The 15,514-nt window shown below is 43.4% G+C and overlaps 1 protein-coding gene across 7 annotated transcripts in view; it reads left to right on the forward strand.

The window, feature by feature from the left end:
* Positions 1–15,514, forward strand: part of KDM2B (lysine demethylase 2B) — a 1,060,697-nt gene that overhangs the window by 128,528 nt on the left and 916,655 nt on the right. For all 7 annotated transcript variants that reach the window (XM_086943000.1, XM_086942999.1, XM_086942995.1 and 4 more), the window contains exon 4: positions 3,239–3,285. In XM_086943000.1, coding sequence (XP_086799126.1) covers positions 3,239–3,285 — 47 coding nt within the window. The remainder of the gene's footprint in view (positions 1–3,238; positions 3,286–15,514) is intronic.

Raw genomic sequence — 15,514 nt, forward strand, 5'->3', positions numbered from 1 at the left:
AAAAAACGGTATCTCTCTCGGGATATCTAATGTCATACCTATTTAAAATGGAAGTAAACTTTCAACCTAAAAATCAATGAGAGACAATAGGAAACTTAGTTAAGTTCTGTCTCGTAATAGTTAAATGCTACCCTACCTGATCGTAGAATACAGGTTCATACCTGTTGTATGCTGTGTTCGCGAGTCTGCAAAGAATGCAAAAACGCGTTAAAGATATGTGATGCAATGCTCCAGGAATGCCTTTAACCGAATGCGCGCTAGCGGAATTCCGCTAGCGCGCTGGGTTTTTCAAAATCGCACTTTGCGTGACGAGCTGGGCTCGTCATCAGTGTGCGAGCGGGCTACACCATGACGAGCCCAGCTCGTCATGAGTGTCGAAGGGGTTAAAATCGTTAAAGTTCTAACTATTCTGCTCCGTACCTGATTCTGCTTTCTACGCGTCTTCCTCCGATCACCAAATGCTTCAAAAAACGAACGTTTTCCGCCATTGCCAAAGGTTGTGTATATACGTCTCTTACGCTGCTCGTATGGAAAACGGACTACTCTCCAGATTCATGAGTCAGAGGCAACAACACGGTCGTCATCTTAAGATGATGTTTATAATAATGAATAAGTCACAGTCCACATATTAAAAACTTTAGCAACGTGTGAAGAAGGATAATTATGATTGTTCAATATCTGGCGAGAAATCGACTGTCCCAAAAACGAAGTTACATACGGTGAATTTCGGTACGGCTCGATTCCGTTCACTAAAATAGTGCGTCATAACGATAATATTACGCAGTCGGCTCAAACTGAAGAATAATAATACCTATGATTGAATAAATCCATCAAGTGTGGGAAAACTAGAATCCAATATATGATGTGTAGAGGTACTAAATGCCAACATAAAAGTGTGTATTGCTGAGGTATATATGTTAAATTGTCCTTGTTGTGCATAATATGGTTGTGTGTTATTTTGACAGTACCAAATCTTTCCTCAATTATTATGTTATAGTTGAAAACTCAGACAGGAATTCAAAACACAAATATATTGCAATATTCATATAAGACTCTTAATTTCTAAGACATTGTGTGAATCACATTCTCCTAGCTATGGTTCTTATCCCGGACCTATTTACAAATAACATGATAAATCATATCTGTCTTTGAGCCCTCTGGGGGACATTGTTTTCAAGTTTGTGATCCAATACAGTTCTCGTTGGAGTAGTTTCTGTCGAGTGTCAACACCCTGCCTTGGTGTGACCTTCTCTATTATAAAAAAACGTAACTAAGAAACTGAGTGTTTTAAATCCTTCCAATGGACTGCCAATGGGGATGCCAATGACTGGTTCCTGATTTTACTTTTATTCTCTGTGACTCTAATTTTCAATTTACGTTCCGTTTTACCCACGTACATCATGCCACATGGGCATTTGATCCCGTAGCTCACATTCTGTGTGTTAAAATCACTTGTGTGTCTCAATTTTACTAGTTTTCCAGTTGTGGGATGATTAAACGTATTACCAGTGATAATATTGTTGCAATTAATGCAATTTTGACATCGGACAGTACCTTTATACGTAGTCTCATCGCTACCAATGTTGGGCTGTCTCAATAGTTCTTTAAAATTCCTGCCTCTAGTGTATGCATGTAGTGGTTCCTCCTGGAATAGACCTTTAAAATCCGGTTCAGTGGATAACAACTCCCATCTCTGATTAATTATTCTTTTGATTGCTTTGGACTGTGTTGTGTATTTTGACACAAACACCATCTTGTTGCTGGTTGTCTTGACTTTAGTTTGTAGAAGCTCCTGCCTGTTGATGCTAAGAACTCTACACTTGCTTTGATTCAACACCTGGTGGATATCCTCTGTCCTTATATTTAATCAAATGTTCCTCCATCTTGATCAAACATGTTTGTGGCTCTGAACAAATCCGTTTTATGCGTATCAACTGTGAGAATGGTAAATTTCTAATTAAACTCATCGGGTGGAAACTTGTGTAGGCCAACACATTATTCCGATCCGTAGGTTTAGAGTACAGTTCAGTTTGGAAGCCCATCTGGGTTTTGATGATCCTTACATCCAAGAAATCCATTGTTCGATTGTCAATCTTGTGTGTCAATTGTATTCTTGGATTTACTGCGTTTAAATCATTAATCATTTGTTCCAATTCTTCTATGGATGCTTGCCAGATTAAAAATATATTGTTGATGAATCGACAATACATCCTAATTTTGGTCCATCGGTCTGTGGTTATCAGGTTCTCTGTTTCAAATTGACCCATAAAGATGTTTGCATACGCAGGTGCCCCCGAAAATGAGTCACACAGTGCTATCCATTCATACTTTTGTTCCATTGCAGCATGTAGTGGTGAAGACGGTACATGATGGTGAAGACACATTACTGGGCTCATAAGTCTGCTTCAGATATGGGACTGATTAGTATAACACAAACATGAAAGGTGACAGGTACTTGAAAATAGTTTAAATCCTTAGCATTCACTCTAACTGACATTCCAACCCATTGTTTTACGCCCACTTTGCCACTCTAGACAGAGGGACATTTTATCCAAATCTGGTTCACCCTGCTTCTCGTGGGAATAGTCCTTCCGAATTGCCAAGCAAGGCCCCTCCAAAAGAGAACACAAGCTACCCCGGACCAGTTTCGTCATTATTAGGGCTCATCAGTGAGGTATATCTTGGATCTTGTGTCACAGCAAGGGACCCACATCTGTCATGCCCGTGGTACAGTGGGTGACACACTGCAGGTTGGGATGCAACTTTGAGTGATTGACAGTGTATAGACTATTTGCAAACATTCCTCCCTCCACTCCCGCCTTCCTGTGTTTACTGTTAATGTATCTCCTGTTTTGTTACACACATTCTTGTGGAGAACATACATTGTCTCTGTAGGGTTCTCCCACTATTCGCCACCTCTAGTTTCAGATCACCATGAAAAATCCTATTTTCTTTAGAGTCTGCACACATGTGGGCACACTCACACACACACACACACATACACACGTCTCCCTCTCTTTGTCTCATGCACATGCACAAACAAATTCACACACAATTGAAATCACACTGTAGGAACCTTGGACCGTGTCTCCCTATGCCATACTATACTGTGTGTGTGTGTGTGTAAGAGCAAAGTGTGTGTGACAAAGGAAGCACTGGTGTATAGGTGTATATTGTGTGTTTTATTACTTTGTTTTCTGAATGGGTTTTAAGCATTGTTTCTATGTTATATTTGTAGAATGCCAGACCAGAACTTCAGTGTGAGAGACGTGAAACTTTTAGTGGGTAAGTTATTCAGAATTTCTAATATTGACTATGTTGTAATGATCAATATGAAGTAACCAGCTGAATATAGCATATGTTGCTGTTCTTAGAACCCAAGGGTGTGTCTTTCATGTGTTATGCAGGTCTGTTAACATGTCAGAATTAATAAAGGAAAACTGAAATAGAAAGGGGTCCTTCATGAATTTGCATGCGTTGAATATCCCTTGATACGAAGGCAAGGAATGCGGGTCATAGACTGGCAAGCAGTATTTCTTTTTTTATAGTCCATAGATATCACTTTAAGATACCAGTCTTCTCATGAAGATACCCTGGATAACCGTTATACATTCCTGTTGCTTCCTGTGAATACACCTGTATAGAGCATTTTTCAAGAAATACATATTTTTTTGCAATTATCTCCCATTTTTATTTCTGGATATCCGGTGTGTTTTTTTAATCTTTGCAGTAGATGTAGTTCTCTAAAGTAACTTAGCTACATGTGCTTTGATTAAAAAGGCAGTTGTTTAGGTCTCGCCTAGGCTGCGATTGCGCTGTCTCTTTGAGATATGCTGTATTCAAGTATAGACTTGAAGCTCCGCCCATTTTCCGCCATCTTTTCAATTAGCTCCTGTTACTGTCCTTTCTAAATCGTTGCTTTTGATTTGTGAACAAGCTTAGTAGTCCCTTCTTAATACCACCTTTTCTCAATTTGTAACCTCCCATGAGGACTGGCCCTCTTACGTGTGTTACTCGGTATGTCCATCACCAAAAATCGGGGACTTAGAATGCAAGTAAGTCCAGCATACATGCTCCACTGTTAACTCTCAAAAGAAAATGGTATGCTGTTCCTAAAGGGGACAAAGGCCAAAGGGGAGTAGATCAGAGAAAAGGAACCAGTACAAGGGGAGCAGTTGCTTTTTGGAAATGGGTTCCTCACACACCCTTGCAGGTGTCATACTTCATCATCGGGCTTGCTCTTCTTCGAGCCGGTGCTGCAATGCCTGGCGGGCTCCCTCAAGGGGGCTCTTCATCAGAGATCTTTATTCCAAAGCTGTGATGTGAAAGGCAATTTAAGGGCCCTTTATGTAGATTGAGGAATAGTAAGTGCCGGTGTAATGATTAGTGACTTAAAAAAGGCTAGGCAAGTCTCAAATCAAATTTTAATCCATGAGTATGCCTAACTTATTAAAAATATGATGTCACCAGTGAGGACAATGATCCCTGGTGACTTACAAGGTCAACATGTTTCATGCTGTCAATTAGTCAAGATGTGATCTAGGGCAGTTCTTCAGGACCGTAAGATTTATAACTAATCTACACAGTGTCTGGGACCAAAGATGCAACAAGTAGCGTCCAAACACTAAGTACCCTATAAGTTTGGTGAGCTGTGCCTTTTTTCTCTAGTGCGCTCGCCAAACTCAATTTCTTCAATGTACATTTTTTAAGTCCTGGGGTTTGTTTATTGTTTGTGGCTCTCGCACTCATAAGACCTATCTCAACAAGGCCCTGAGGGTTGCCAAATCCCACTCCTTTCAGGACTAACACTCGCTTCAATTCCATCAACCAGAGCCCTCCTTTGGTGTCAGCCATGGCATGCGCCGCCATTTCCACTATAATATGCAGCCACATTGAAGTTCAGAGGGTCCCTGTTTCATATGACCTCAAACATTGTGTCAATATAAAGTTCTAACTTGAAGTCTTATAATTTCTTTTAAACATTACCTGACATGTGAGGTCTGTTGTAAATGTTTGATTATAATTTTAATACTTTATTTAATATATGAATGTAAATGTGCGTTATATTTGTTTTATTCTTTTTCAATAAGTTGAAGGCATGCATTGATATTTATATTTCGTTAAATATGTGATTTGAAAGCAGGACATGAGGGGGGCGAAGTAAAGAGGACACCTTCCCGAGGCGGCTGCTCTCTGGCCAGCACACAAGATGGCAGGGATGGGTAGCATGAACCTGGCAGCAGCGGCTAGCTTGTTTCTGTGTCAAGGTCTGCAGCGGCTGTGGGCGCTCTCATTCTGTCCACAGATAATTGTTCTCCGGGACTTACACCAGAGCCATCTTGGTGACCAAAAGGGCTCTGCTCATCCTGGCCAAGGGGGCCAAAAGGGATCTCATGCGCTGTGAACATTAGTTTAACAGGTGTGTGCGTTATATTCTACATGCTACCTGTACATGAAAGTCCAACAATATAGTATCAAAATATTTAATCTTTTTAGTTATGCGTATCACTTTGCCTGCCCAGTTGTGCTCAAGATAACAGTTCCCATACTTTTTAATGCACTTCGGCCTCTGAAATAGATACGCATGAGGGGGTGCTGAAAGTAGGTGGATGCTTGCTGAATTTGAAGAAAGGATTGGATGGAGAAACGATGATAAAGTAGTAGAGAAAGGTGAACATAGAATTGGAGGGAAAGCGGGGTGCTAGAATGAGCGAGAAGGATCAAGTGGGCAAGGGCTAACTGGATAAAACGGCTAAAGTTCTTGTGGTGAAGTTTTTGTGAACTTTAACATGGCGTTTTAGCCGCAGGTAACACTAGGGCGAAACGTTTTGGAGTGCTGTTCTGTTAATGGGTTAAGTGCAGCGGTCAAATTACACGGCTTGGGTGACTAAGTATCAAATTACGTGGCATAATGTGTCGCAATATTATTTTATAGTTTTTCATGTTATCACAGTTAATGCTGCTTTTCAAAGGTTTCACCTCATTAGTACCCATTTAATATAGCAACTAGGACCTAAACGATGGAGTTACACTTTGGAAAGTGTCTGCAACTGCTTGGCACCACAAGTAAAACCTTTTCTAGTTACTTAAACCGTTGGGGCAATTTTATATTTTTTTTGTATTGATGTAACCTTCATGCTGCATAACTTGCAGATTTCATGTGTAAGTGCATTACTAAAAGTTTGAGCTTTTGGCATTGCATTATTATTAGCGACGCCAATAGCTCAAACTTTCAGTACTGAGCGATCTATTACATTGCAAATGCTTGTTATTCTAAAGTTGCCATATATGCCTGTTTAGTACAACTTACTGTACGTGTGGAAAGGTTTGATGCAGTTGTACAAAGTACAGATGGTGGGGTATGAGTGAAGGAAAGCTTTTGCCTCATGTATATGATGCTTTCTAAAATGCAAGCACTTGTGCCACTGGCTGTAGAACATATATCCAGTGCATAAAATGGATTAACACTTCAATTAAATTAAACTAAATATTGGGTGGGAAAATGCTTTCAGAACCAAATGGTGAACAGGAGCTGGAAGAAATTGGATTAGTAATTGAGGTGGTGAACCAGGTCACTAAATAAACTTGAGCTCAACCCCGTGGTAACAGTGGTATAGAGCAGACAGGCTTAACTGAGAGACAATGTGTAAAGTATTTATGCAGGACCAGAAAAGTAATAAAGTCGAAACGCAATACAATAAAAATCCCAAACCGAATTAGACTTATATAGTGAAATTTAATCAACAGACCGACACCAAAATGATAAACATCCAATAACAGGAACAGGAGATATGATTATTTAGTTTCTAATAGGAATAGCATGAACAAGCACACAGTGCCAATGATAGTCAGTGGTCATAATAGACAGGAACGCAGGCACAATTTGACCCAGGCCACGATGGAGTGCGGGTCAAATACACAAACTAGGTTCGACCTGGTCAAAGATGTTACCTTCTGAATTCAATCCTTTTCGATCCCAATCCACCACACGAGTACACTTCTAAGGCTCCACAGAACTTCAGGGGAGGCACCAAGAGACTCACAGGGTGTCATTCAGAGGGCAGCAGCAGAGTCCATTTCATATCCAGTTGCCACCGTCCAGCTGGACAGTTGCAGGTGCAGGAAAGGCCTTTTGTAGCTTGTTGGATCTGTATAGCTTGAATAGGATGTCAGCCCAATTTGCCCATGCAGTGCCCTTTTTTGTCCAGGATACAAGTGAGAGCAGTCTGATCCTTCAGGGATCTTTTCGGGTCTCAGACAGCAGGTTCAGTCCTCTTATCATTCCCCCTTAGGTCCAGGAGTGTTCTGAAGTGGGTCCCTGGAGATTCCAAATGTATGCCTGCCTCGACCTAGTGAGTAGAAATGACTTCTAGACACACCCTAACCAATGGGGTTAAAGGTCCCAGGGCCAACCCTACGCACTTTGAAATATTTCAAGATGGCATAAGTCCTTGGTAACCCTAAACGTGGGCTTTGAGGGCTGGGAGTGTGTGTTGGGGGAGTGTACTGTGGTTATTCTAGTGCACTTCCATATCTGACAATGAAATATAATTTGAGGCTGTCATTGTACCCACAATAAACCCATAGACAGAAGTCTGGTAGAACAAAAATAGGGGTTTCAGCAATCAGACAGTAAATATACTAGAATTGTTTGGATCCTGTTTGCCTTCCTTTCAAGGGCATCTCCAGTGTTATAAACCCCAAAGACAGAAGTCTGGTAAGACAAAGAAGGTCCTTCAGTAAACAGGCAGTGTATACACAAGAATGATCATATCATGCAGGTATGTGCCTTTAAAGTGTGCCTCAGAGTGTTATATGTAAATCCAGCAGACCTGTCAAGCAGGCTTTTATACTTAAGTAGGATTTGACACTTTAATGTTAGAAAGGATGCTCACAGCAACCACCCTGCATATTCTGGGAGGTTCTGAGGAGTCATCTCTGCCTATTCAGGCCAGTTTATTGTTAGCTCCTAGTAAGCCTTTCAAACCTATTCAAATGCTGATCTTTGGATAGGCAAAGTTTGAAAACAGTTGCAAATTAGTCTCCAGGGCTTTTAGGCACTGTAAAAGTAACTTTCTAAAAGTTACTTTCCCTTAATATTTGTTAAAAATCTGACTCCACCATCGAATTAGATTTTTAATAACTATCAAAAATAGTTGCTTATTTTTTTGTAGCTAGCCCCATTCTGGAGATACAGTATAAGGATTTTAACCTTTTCTCTCGTTTTCTACATAGAATAGCTAGACATGCCATAGTGAAAAGTAGATTTAAGATGCTAGTCACTCTAAGGATATGTCTCCATGTACTGCTTTTAAATACCATGAACCCAGCTATGTGAGCTATATATTTAAAAGGCTGTTTTTATTTGTGAAAAGGGTTTATTTTGACTGGTTGATTTGCAGATTTTGCACTGCTGCAATCAGTTTGCAGTGGTGGCCTAATGCCATGTTTTACGTTATCACTGTAGTGGATGGCACAATAGATTCTGCAGTCATATAGCTGACAGACCCTGGGTGAATTGTATACCATATAGCGCACTTATATATAAGTTAAATGTACCAATTGTGAATATGCCAATTCAGCGATGTTTAAAAGGTGAGCACAGGCACTTTACCTCTGGTTAGCAGAGTTAAAGAGTACAGAGTTCTAAAAGTAGAATAATTGTAGGGTCCAACAAAAGGTGACCACGCAAGAAAATCTGATTTCCTACTGGAGCAGACCTTTGGAACCAAATGCAATCAGAGGACCGGAGCACATGGTGACTATGGGGCGTCGGTGTCCTTTGATACATTGTATCAACAACTGAGCGAGCCTGTGTTGGAGCTTGAGACCGTGGGCCTAATTCACAAATAAAGTATAAAACTATGTACAGAGCTCTATACATCTGATTTAAATGAACTTTTACACTTTCGCAATTCTTACTATTCTCAGTATGTAGAAATGTGGTATTTTCATAGCGCAAACACAGCATAAAGACATCAGAGCTGTGCAATAATCCTGAAAAACTCTGTCAGGTGCAGTAGCTGTAGCTCTTTACCGTAATTTAGCTACATGTGCTCTGATTAGGACAGCCATTTTTTTTATTGAAAAGTTCCAATACATGCTTCTTTAGAACAACTACTGTATGTGTGGAAAGGTTTGCTACAGTTGTACAAAGTGCAGGGTTCCAAAGGTATCCCTGGTAATGTTTGTGACACATTCTGTGTGACGAGAGTCTGATTAGGTATTTGATGGCGGTTCTCATTAGGAAGCTACATTTATTTTACCTTTTGAGATAGTTATGGCTTAGAAAATGTATGTGTCCAAAAGATCTGGACAAAGTGCCAAACCTACCCAAAAAACAAGTGAATGTCAGTGTTATACTCATTGCTGTTGTAGTACGAACCCAGAGATCGCCCTAATCTGTCATAAGTGCTACCTTGATTATTCTAGCTTCCTAAGACAAGATAGAGGTATAGAGGATATCAATTTCTAGTACGCAGTGTAAAGGCATAGAGTAGCATACTAACTTTGAACTTATTAATTGCGTCCTTTCCAAAAGATACAATTTCTACTTGTAAAAATAAAGACAGCTTTCCTTCAACATGGGGGATTCGTAATCATCTCATTGTTGGCATATGACCTGCTACAGTTGGTTAGAATGAGACCTAAAAACACTATGTGCTAAGCATTGCTTAGTGTACTTCAAAATTTTCTTAGGAACCACACACTAATACTAAAAGGATAATCAACAGAAACAGCAAAAGAATGTGGCATTAGTCATTAGTTTGGTAGTTTCCTTATTCACACCTTTGCATGTACTTAGTGTCACACTCAGCAAGGGACCACAGAGGCTCAAATGTCATAGCCACATAAAGATTAAGCAGTGCTGTCCAGAAGTGCAATAACCATCAGAGGCGATCATTTTCCCTATTGAGGGGGAGACAACCATCACTTATTTTCCTTCCCTTTTCCTCTATATATTCTGCATGGCGGACATGGGCAGAGAAAATGGTAAATGGTCCATGAGCAGGGCAAAAGCTCCCTGCGTGTCAGCGCCATTTATTTTTGCTCAGAAAAAGTCACAGAAGAGAGGTCCCGGTAAGGCATGGATCATTTGATATGACTGGCAGGCCTCTACCAGGGTGTCAGATGTCATGACACCTTCGCTCACAACGGGACAAACGCCAAGTCCTTAAATAAGGCCATTGGATTGGACATAGTCCTTCTTTAATTTCTTAACTGTGTAATTGTTTTAGTTAGTACTCCTTTAGGGGTCCTCCTTTGGAAACCATAGGCAGTGAATTGTACCACCCATGAGCAGTAAACTGGAACAACCACTCAAAATAAAAATATATATGTGTAACTCTACTTGATAACTACATTCCTCACATTTTGTTACTTTTCCCTAAAAAAGAATAATGCTTCTAAAAAAGTCAATATATTAATTAAACTGACCAGAAAAAAAAACTCTTTCACAATTGTTCATTTTTTTCAAAGGAACATTTTAAAACGTGTGTATTGTAGTTAGATAAGCTTAAGCCGCAGCTTATGGATGCTAGAAAACTGACAATTCGTCTTTGAGGAAGCATGCCGCATCAGTATCCCCTCATACCTGGTCAGTGGCACTTGCTTTACTCTGATTCTTTTTTCCGGCTCTTGCTGGATCCTTCACCACCGAAGTCAGCCTCTCATTTCTTTCTTCACAAAAACCTTTCAACATTTGGAGTTTTGCTCAAATTGTTATACTGTTTTATTTTTTTGTTTAAATATCTTTATTGGGAGTTTTTCTTTACATAGTTATATGCTTTGCATTAATACATGAACACAGGAGAAAACAGGCTGACAGTCCACTGCAACATACTACAAAACATCCATCCTACCTTATGTCATGTATCTCTAGCAAAAGATAGCATACGGACATGGATACTACGACCCCAGTGGACTAGCACGTGTGCTAGCGGACTGATCATTGTCCAGTGCCTGTGTGTGTGGGTTTCCACGAAAAAGCGGAAGGATACGTATTCCCCCACTCCAACTCTGTACGCTTCTGTAGTAAATACCCCTACTTGTGTTCCCAACACATATGAACCACTGCTTTAGGTGTCAGAGGGGTGAACAAAGAACAATATAACTTGGGGAGAAAGGGAATGAAAAGGGGGTCGGGTGGGGTGCGTGCTGTGTCGTGGTAATTGTCTATCTCTCATGGGGTTGCAGTTCAGTTATGGAGCGAGCGTCTGTGTCATCGGTGGATCGAGGAATGTTACTTCCTAGGGATGTTATCGCCCCAATTCCAGGTCTTAGCCCATGTCTATGGAGATCGTACATTATGGTCGGCCCTCCTCCTCCCTCCGCTTTGACGCGCCAGCATGATCTTGGGACAGTGGTGGGGTTAGAGATTGGGATTGTGTAGCTCCAGGGGATCCATCTTGTGTAGTTTCCTGCGTGTATTGGAACATGAGTTGTGCCCATTCCATGGAGATGGGATGTTTGCGGATCCCCCTCACTTCTTCATCTCTTATTGCTTCTTCTTATGCCACCCCCATTTTTTAACTGCACCTATCCAGGCTGCTTCCGGGGGCCCTGCCAGAGCCCTCCAATGCATGGCTATGCCCCGTTTCGCCAGGAGTATGATCAGGGACGCAAATCTGCAGGGTACCTTTTCCGTCTTCCGCCTACAGAAGATCCCGAGGTCACATGCCTCCCATGTGTCCACATCCATGAGATGAACTGTTGCCCCTAGCACCTGATGGACCCTACCCCAAAAAGATTGGATTATGGGACAGTCCCAAAACATGTGTTTGAAGTTCGCCTCAGGTATGTGGCACCTGGGGCAGGCGAAATGCGTATCCGGGTAGAATCGGTGAAGCCGATGTGGCGTTAAGTATGCACGATGCAAAATGTTAAATTGGATGTTTTTGAAGCGTGAATTTCTCAAAACCTTTTTGGGGTATTCCAAAGCCTTCTCTCAGTCCTTGTCATTAAGCACTCTCCCTAGCTCATCCTCCCACCTCTGCCGTAGAGTGTGCAAAGGGGTTGTGATCAGTTCCCTTATCGCCCTGTAATGCCACGTGACCAAGTGCCTGCTCACCCCCATCCGTAAGATTGTATGTAAAACTGGGTGTGTCGGTGGTTCTCCCTCCGTGAGGTCCCAACACTGGCGGGCGCTATCTACTAACCGCCTATGTACCAGAAATTGTCCTGGAGGAAGACCGTAGTTGTCCATCATTTGGGCGTATGTTTTCAGTTGCCCTTCTTCAAACAAGGATTCCACCTCCGTCACCTCACACTCTGTCCAAATCCTGAGGGCTCCTGAGGTATAATAGCTCTCCTGAAGCGGGAAACCGACTAGGGGGAGCAACGGAGAGTAGAGGGGATGACCCTTTGACATGCGATGTATGCGCATCATACATTTGCGAGCAATCGATACTTGAAGGGGGTGTGTGCGCAATGGCCTGGTACCTGGCATCAACAGCCTCCGAATAACCGTGAGTGATATCCGACCCTCCTCAGTATATGTTTCCTCCACATGCCTTTCCACTGTCCAATGAAACAACGATTGAAGTTGCACTGCCAGGAAATAGGCATCAAAGGAGGGGGCCCCCAAACCCCCTTGCGTGGTTTGCATGGCTACTCCGTGCCTGCCAGCACCCCATATTAAAGTCGCAAGCAATGTTTCTAATTCCCGAAAGAAGGAGTGAGGCGGTATCACTGGAATATTAGCAAAAGAATATAACAGCCTAGGAACCATAATCATCTTTGCCAGGGCCACACGTCCTATGGGGGCAAAGGGTAAGGTTTTCCTAAAGGAAACTGCCGCTCGTAGCCCAGCAAATGTTTTGCGGTGGTTCCCTTCATACAGGTTCTCGGGTGAATGGTACAGTCTCACCCACAAATATTGGGGTGCAGCTGCGCTCCACCTTAGTGTCTGGGATCCTATCCTTATCACCAAGGGAGATAGATGAGGGCTAAGAGGAAAGACCGTTGATTTGTCCCAGTTGAATTTAAGTCCTGAGACTTCTGCAAAGCTTTGAAAGATTACCCAGATCGGCGTTAGATCACTGGTGATATCCTTCACATATATCAGGAGAATATCAGCGTACAACGATTCGCTGTGTACTGTGTCCGCGATTGGAATACCCCAGGCCTCCCCGTCTCAACCTAAAGGCTAGGGGTTCCACCGCCAAGGCGAAGAGGAGGGGGGACATGGGGCCGCCCTGTCTCATCCCCTGCTCTTCCTGAATCGGAGTTGAAAAGTACCTTCCCACTCTCACCCTGGTAGAGGAGGTGCGTGTACACCAATAGGTTCTGGCCGGCACGTACTTTACGGAGAACCTCGAAAAGATATGGCCATAGCTTTGTATCAAAGGCCTTTTCGTGGTCCAGTATTAGGCATGCAGCTTGTGGGTAGTGTTCCCGCGCCCTATCCTGTATATGGAAGACCCTCCGTATATTTTGCGACACGCTTCGCTTAGGCAGAAATCCATTCTGGTTTGGGTGGATCATTTAAGGCAGAACCGGAGTATATCGATCTGCCAGTATCTTCCCCAGGATTTTACAGTCCGCGTTGAGTAAAGTTATGGGCCTGTACGAGGCCGGGAGAGTGGGATCCCTGTGTGGTTTAAGAAAGGTTACCAGGGTAGTCTCCCTCAGCGAACCAGGGAGTTCCCCTCTCTGTAGTGCATCCTCATACATGGTGACATGCTTGGGGCTCAACTGACTTGAGAAAGTGGTAAAATATTCAAGGGGAAAGCCATCCATGCCCGGCGCTTTACGTCGTGCCAGAGCCCGGATCGCGTTAGTGACGTCTGGAGATTTTATCTTTGCTTCCAACGCCTTTCTTTCCGCTGATGGGATTTCTGGCAGCGGCAGAGAATGGAAATATTGGTCCAACACAAGTTGTGGGACCGGTGGTGGGGCACTGTATATTCCTGCATAATAATCACGAAAAATGACCAGGAAATCTGTTTGTGACTGCTTAAGGGCGCCTGTCGTATCTATCAGTGCTGTGACGGGTGGCATGGTCGTGTCTTGTTTCACGCGCCAGGCTAAAAGTGTACTCCCCCCTGTTCCCTTCCCTATGTACCCAGGCGGCCTATGCTCTAAAATTGTATTTGCGAAGGTCTCTCTCAGTTTCAGCATATAATGTTTTCGCTGCCGCCACCTGTTCGGGGGTTGCAGCCACCTGATCCATGCTCTTCGTTAGGTCTGCCAGTCGCGTTCCGCTACCTGTAATGCCTGCTCTAACACTTTCCGTACTCCCACTATATGTTGGATACAGTGTCCCCTTGCCTCCTCTTTAAATGCATCCCATTCAACCAGTCGAGATGATGCTGTGCCTGCGTTTAATGTAAAGTGCTCCTGGGTATGTTCGCTGTGCACTTGACGGAAAGCCTGGTCTGTGAGGCATTCCCGGGGCAATTTCCACGTGGGGACCGGAGGGTGTGGCGCTCTCCATCTAAGGAGTACGGTATGAGCGTCATGGTCCGACAGGACTCTACCTATGTACTCAGAATGCTGTATCTGGGGAAGCAGTGTTGCCGAACAGAGAAATCGGTCCAGTCTCACTCTAAGATTGTGTGGGGCGGTGAAAAAGGAGTATACCTTGGAGTTTGGGTTCCTGTCTCGCCAAACGTCAACCAGCTCCCAACGGGTAACCCAGTGTTTAAAATATTCTGTCTGTTTCAATGCAGGGGAATGTGCTGGTGGGGGATGTGATCTGTCCAATTCTGTATTTAGAACACAATTAAAGTCCCCTCCCAACAGCCATGGCATTGCCGTGTATTGTGCTAACGCTCCAGTGAGGCGGAACCAATACTGCTCCTGCTCTACATCCAATCAATATTTCTCTACCCTCTAGGTGGCCCACCAATAGGGAGTATCTGCCCTCCGTATCCACCAGCCTGGATTGTTCTCTAAAGGGGATCCCTGGCCTGATCCAAATGAGGGTCCCCCTGGCAAAGGCCGAGTGCCTATCTCTGCTAACTAATCCTACTTTCTGAATAGTGCACTTGCCCACCCCTGGGAAAATTAAGAAACAAGAAAACAGGGAGGGGGTAATGAGGATCATCGGGAAACATTCCCAACTAACAGGGCCTATCACTCGAGGCGATACGTCCAAACTGCACATCATGTGCCAACTCTAGTTTGTTCCGTAGGGGGAAGTGGTTGTCTGCCACAGCCCGCTCCTTGTCTACATAGTGATGGTGCCTAATCATTTTCCGGGCAGTTGCCGCCTTCCGTTGCAGTCCTGTAGCCAGCCCGGCCTTCAAGCCAACTAGATCAGGATTGGTCGACGGGGCACCCTTTCGGCTCGAAGCCAGTATCCATTGTGTCGGGGGAGCATGCATGGCCCAAAGAGCACCCCCCCACCCCCGGAAGCATGCTGTGTCAAACTTAGGGTATCAAATCAGGGTGTCCGCTGTCTGAGGTGTCACTATCGGTGGTGTCACTGAGCCATCTCCCATAGTATTCCCGTCGCTGACCTCCTCTGAAGATGTGCGGGCCTCTCTCGCCATCCGAGCTGTCTCCCGGG

Source organism: Lissotriton vulgaris, chromosome 11 (assembly GCF_964263255.1).
Source record: "Lissotriton vulgaris chromosome 11, aLisVul1.2, whole genome shotgun sequence".
Taxonomy (NCBI): domain Eukaryota; kingdom Metazoa; phylum Chordata; class Amphibia; order Caudata; family Salamandridae; genus Lissotriton; species Lissotriton vulgaris.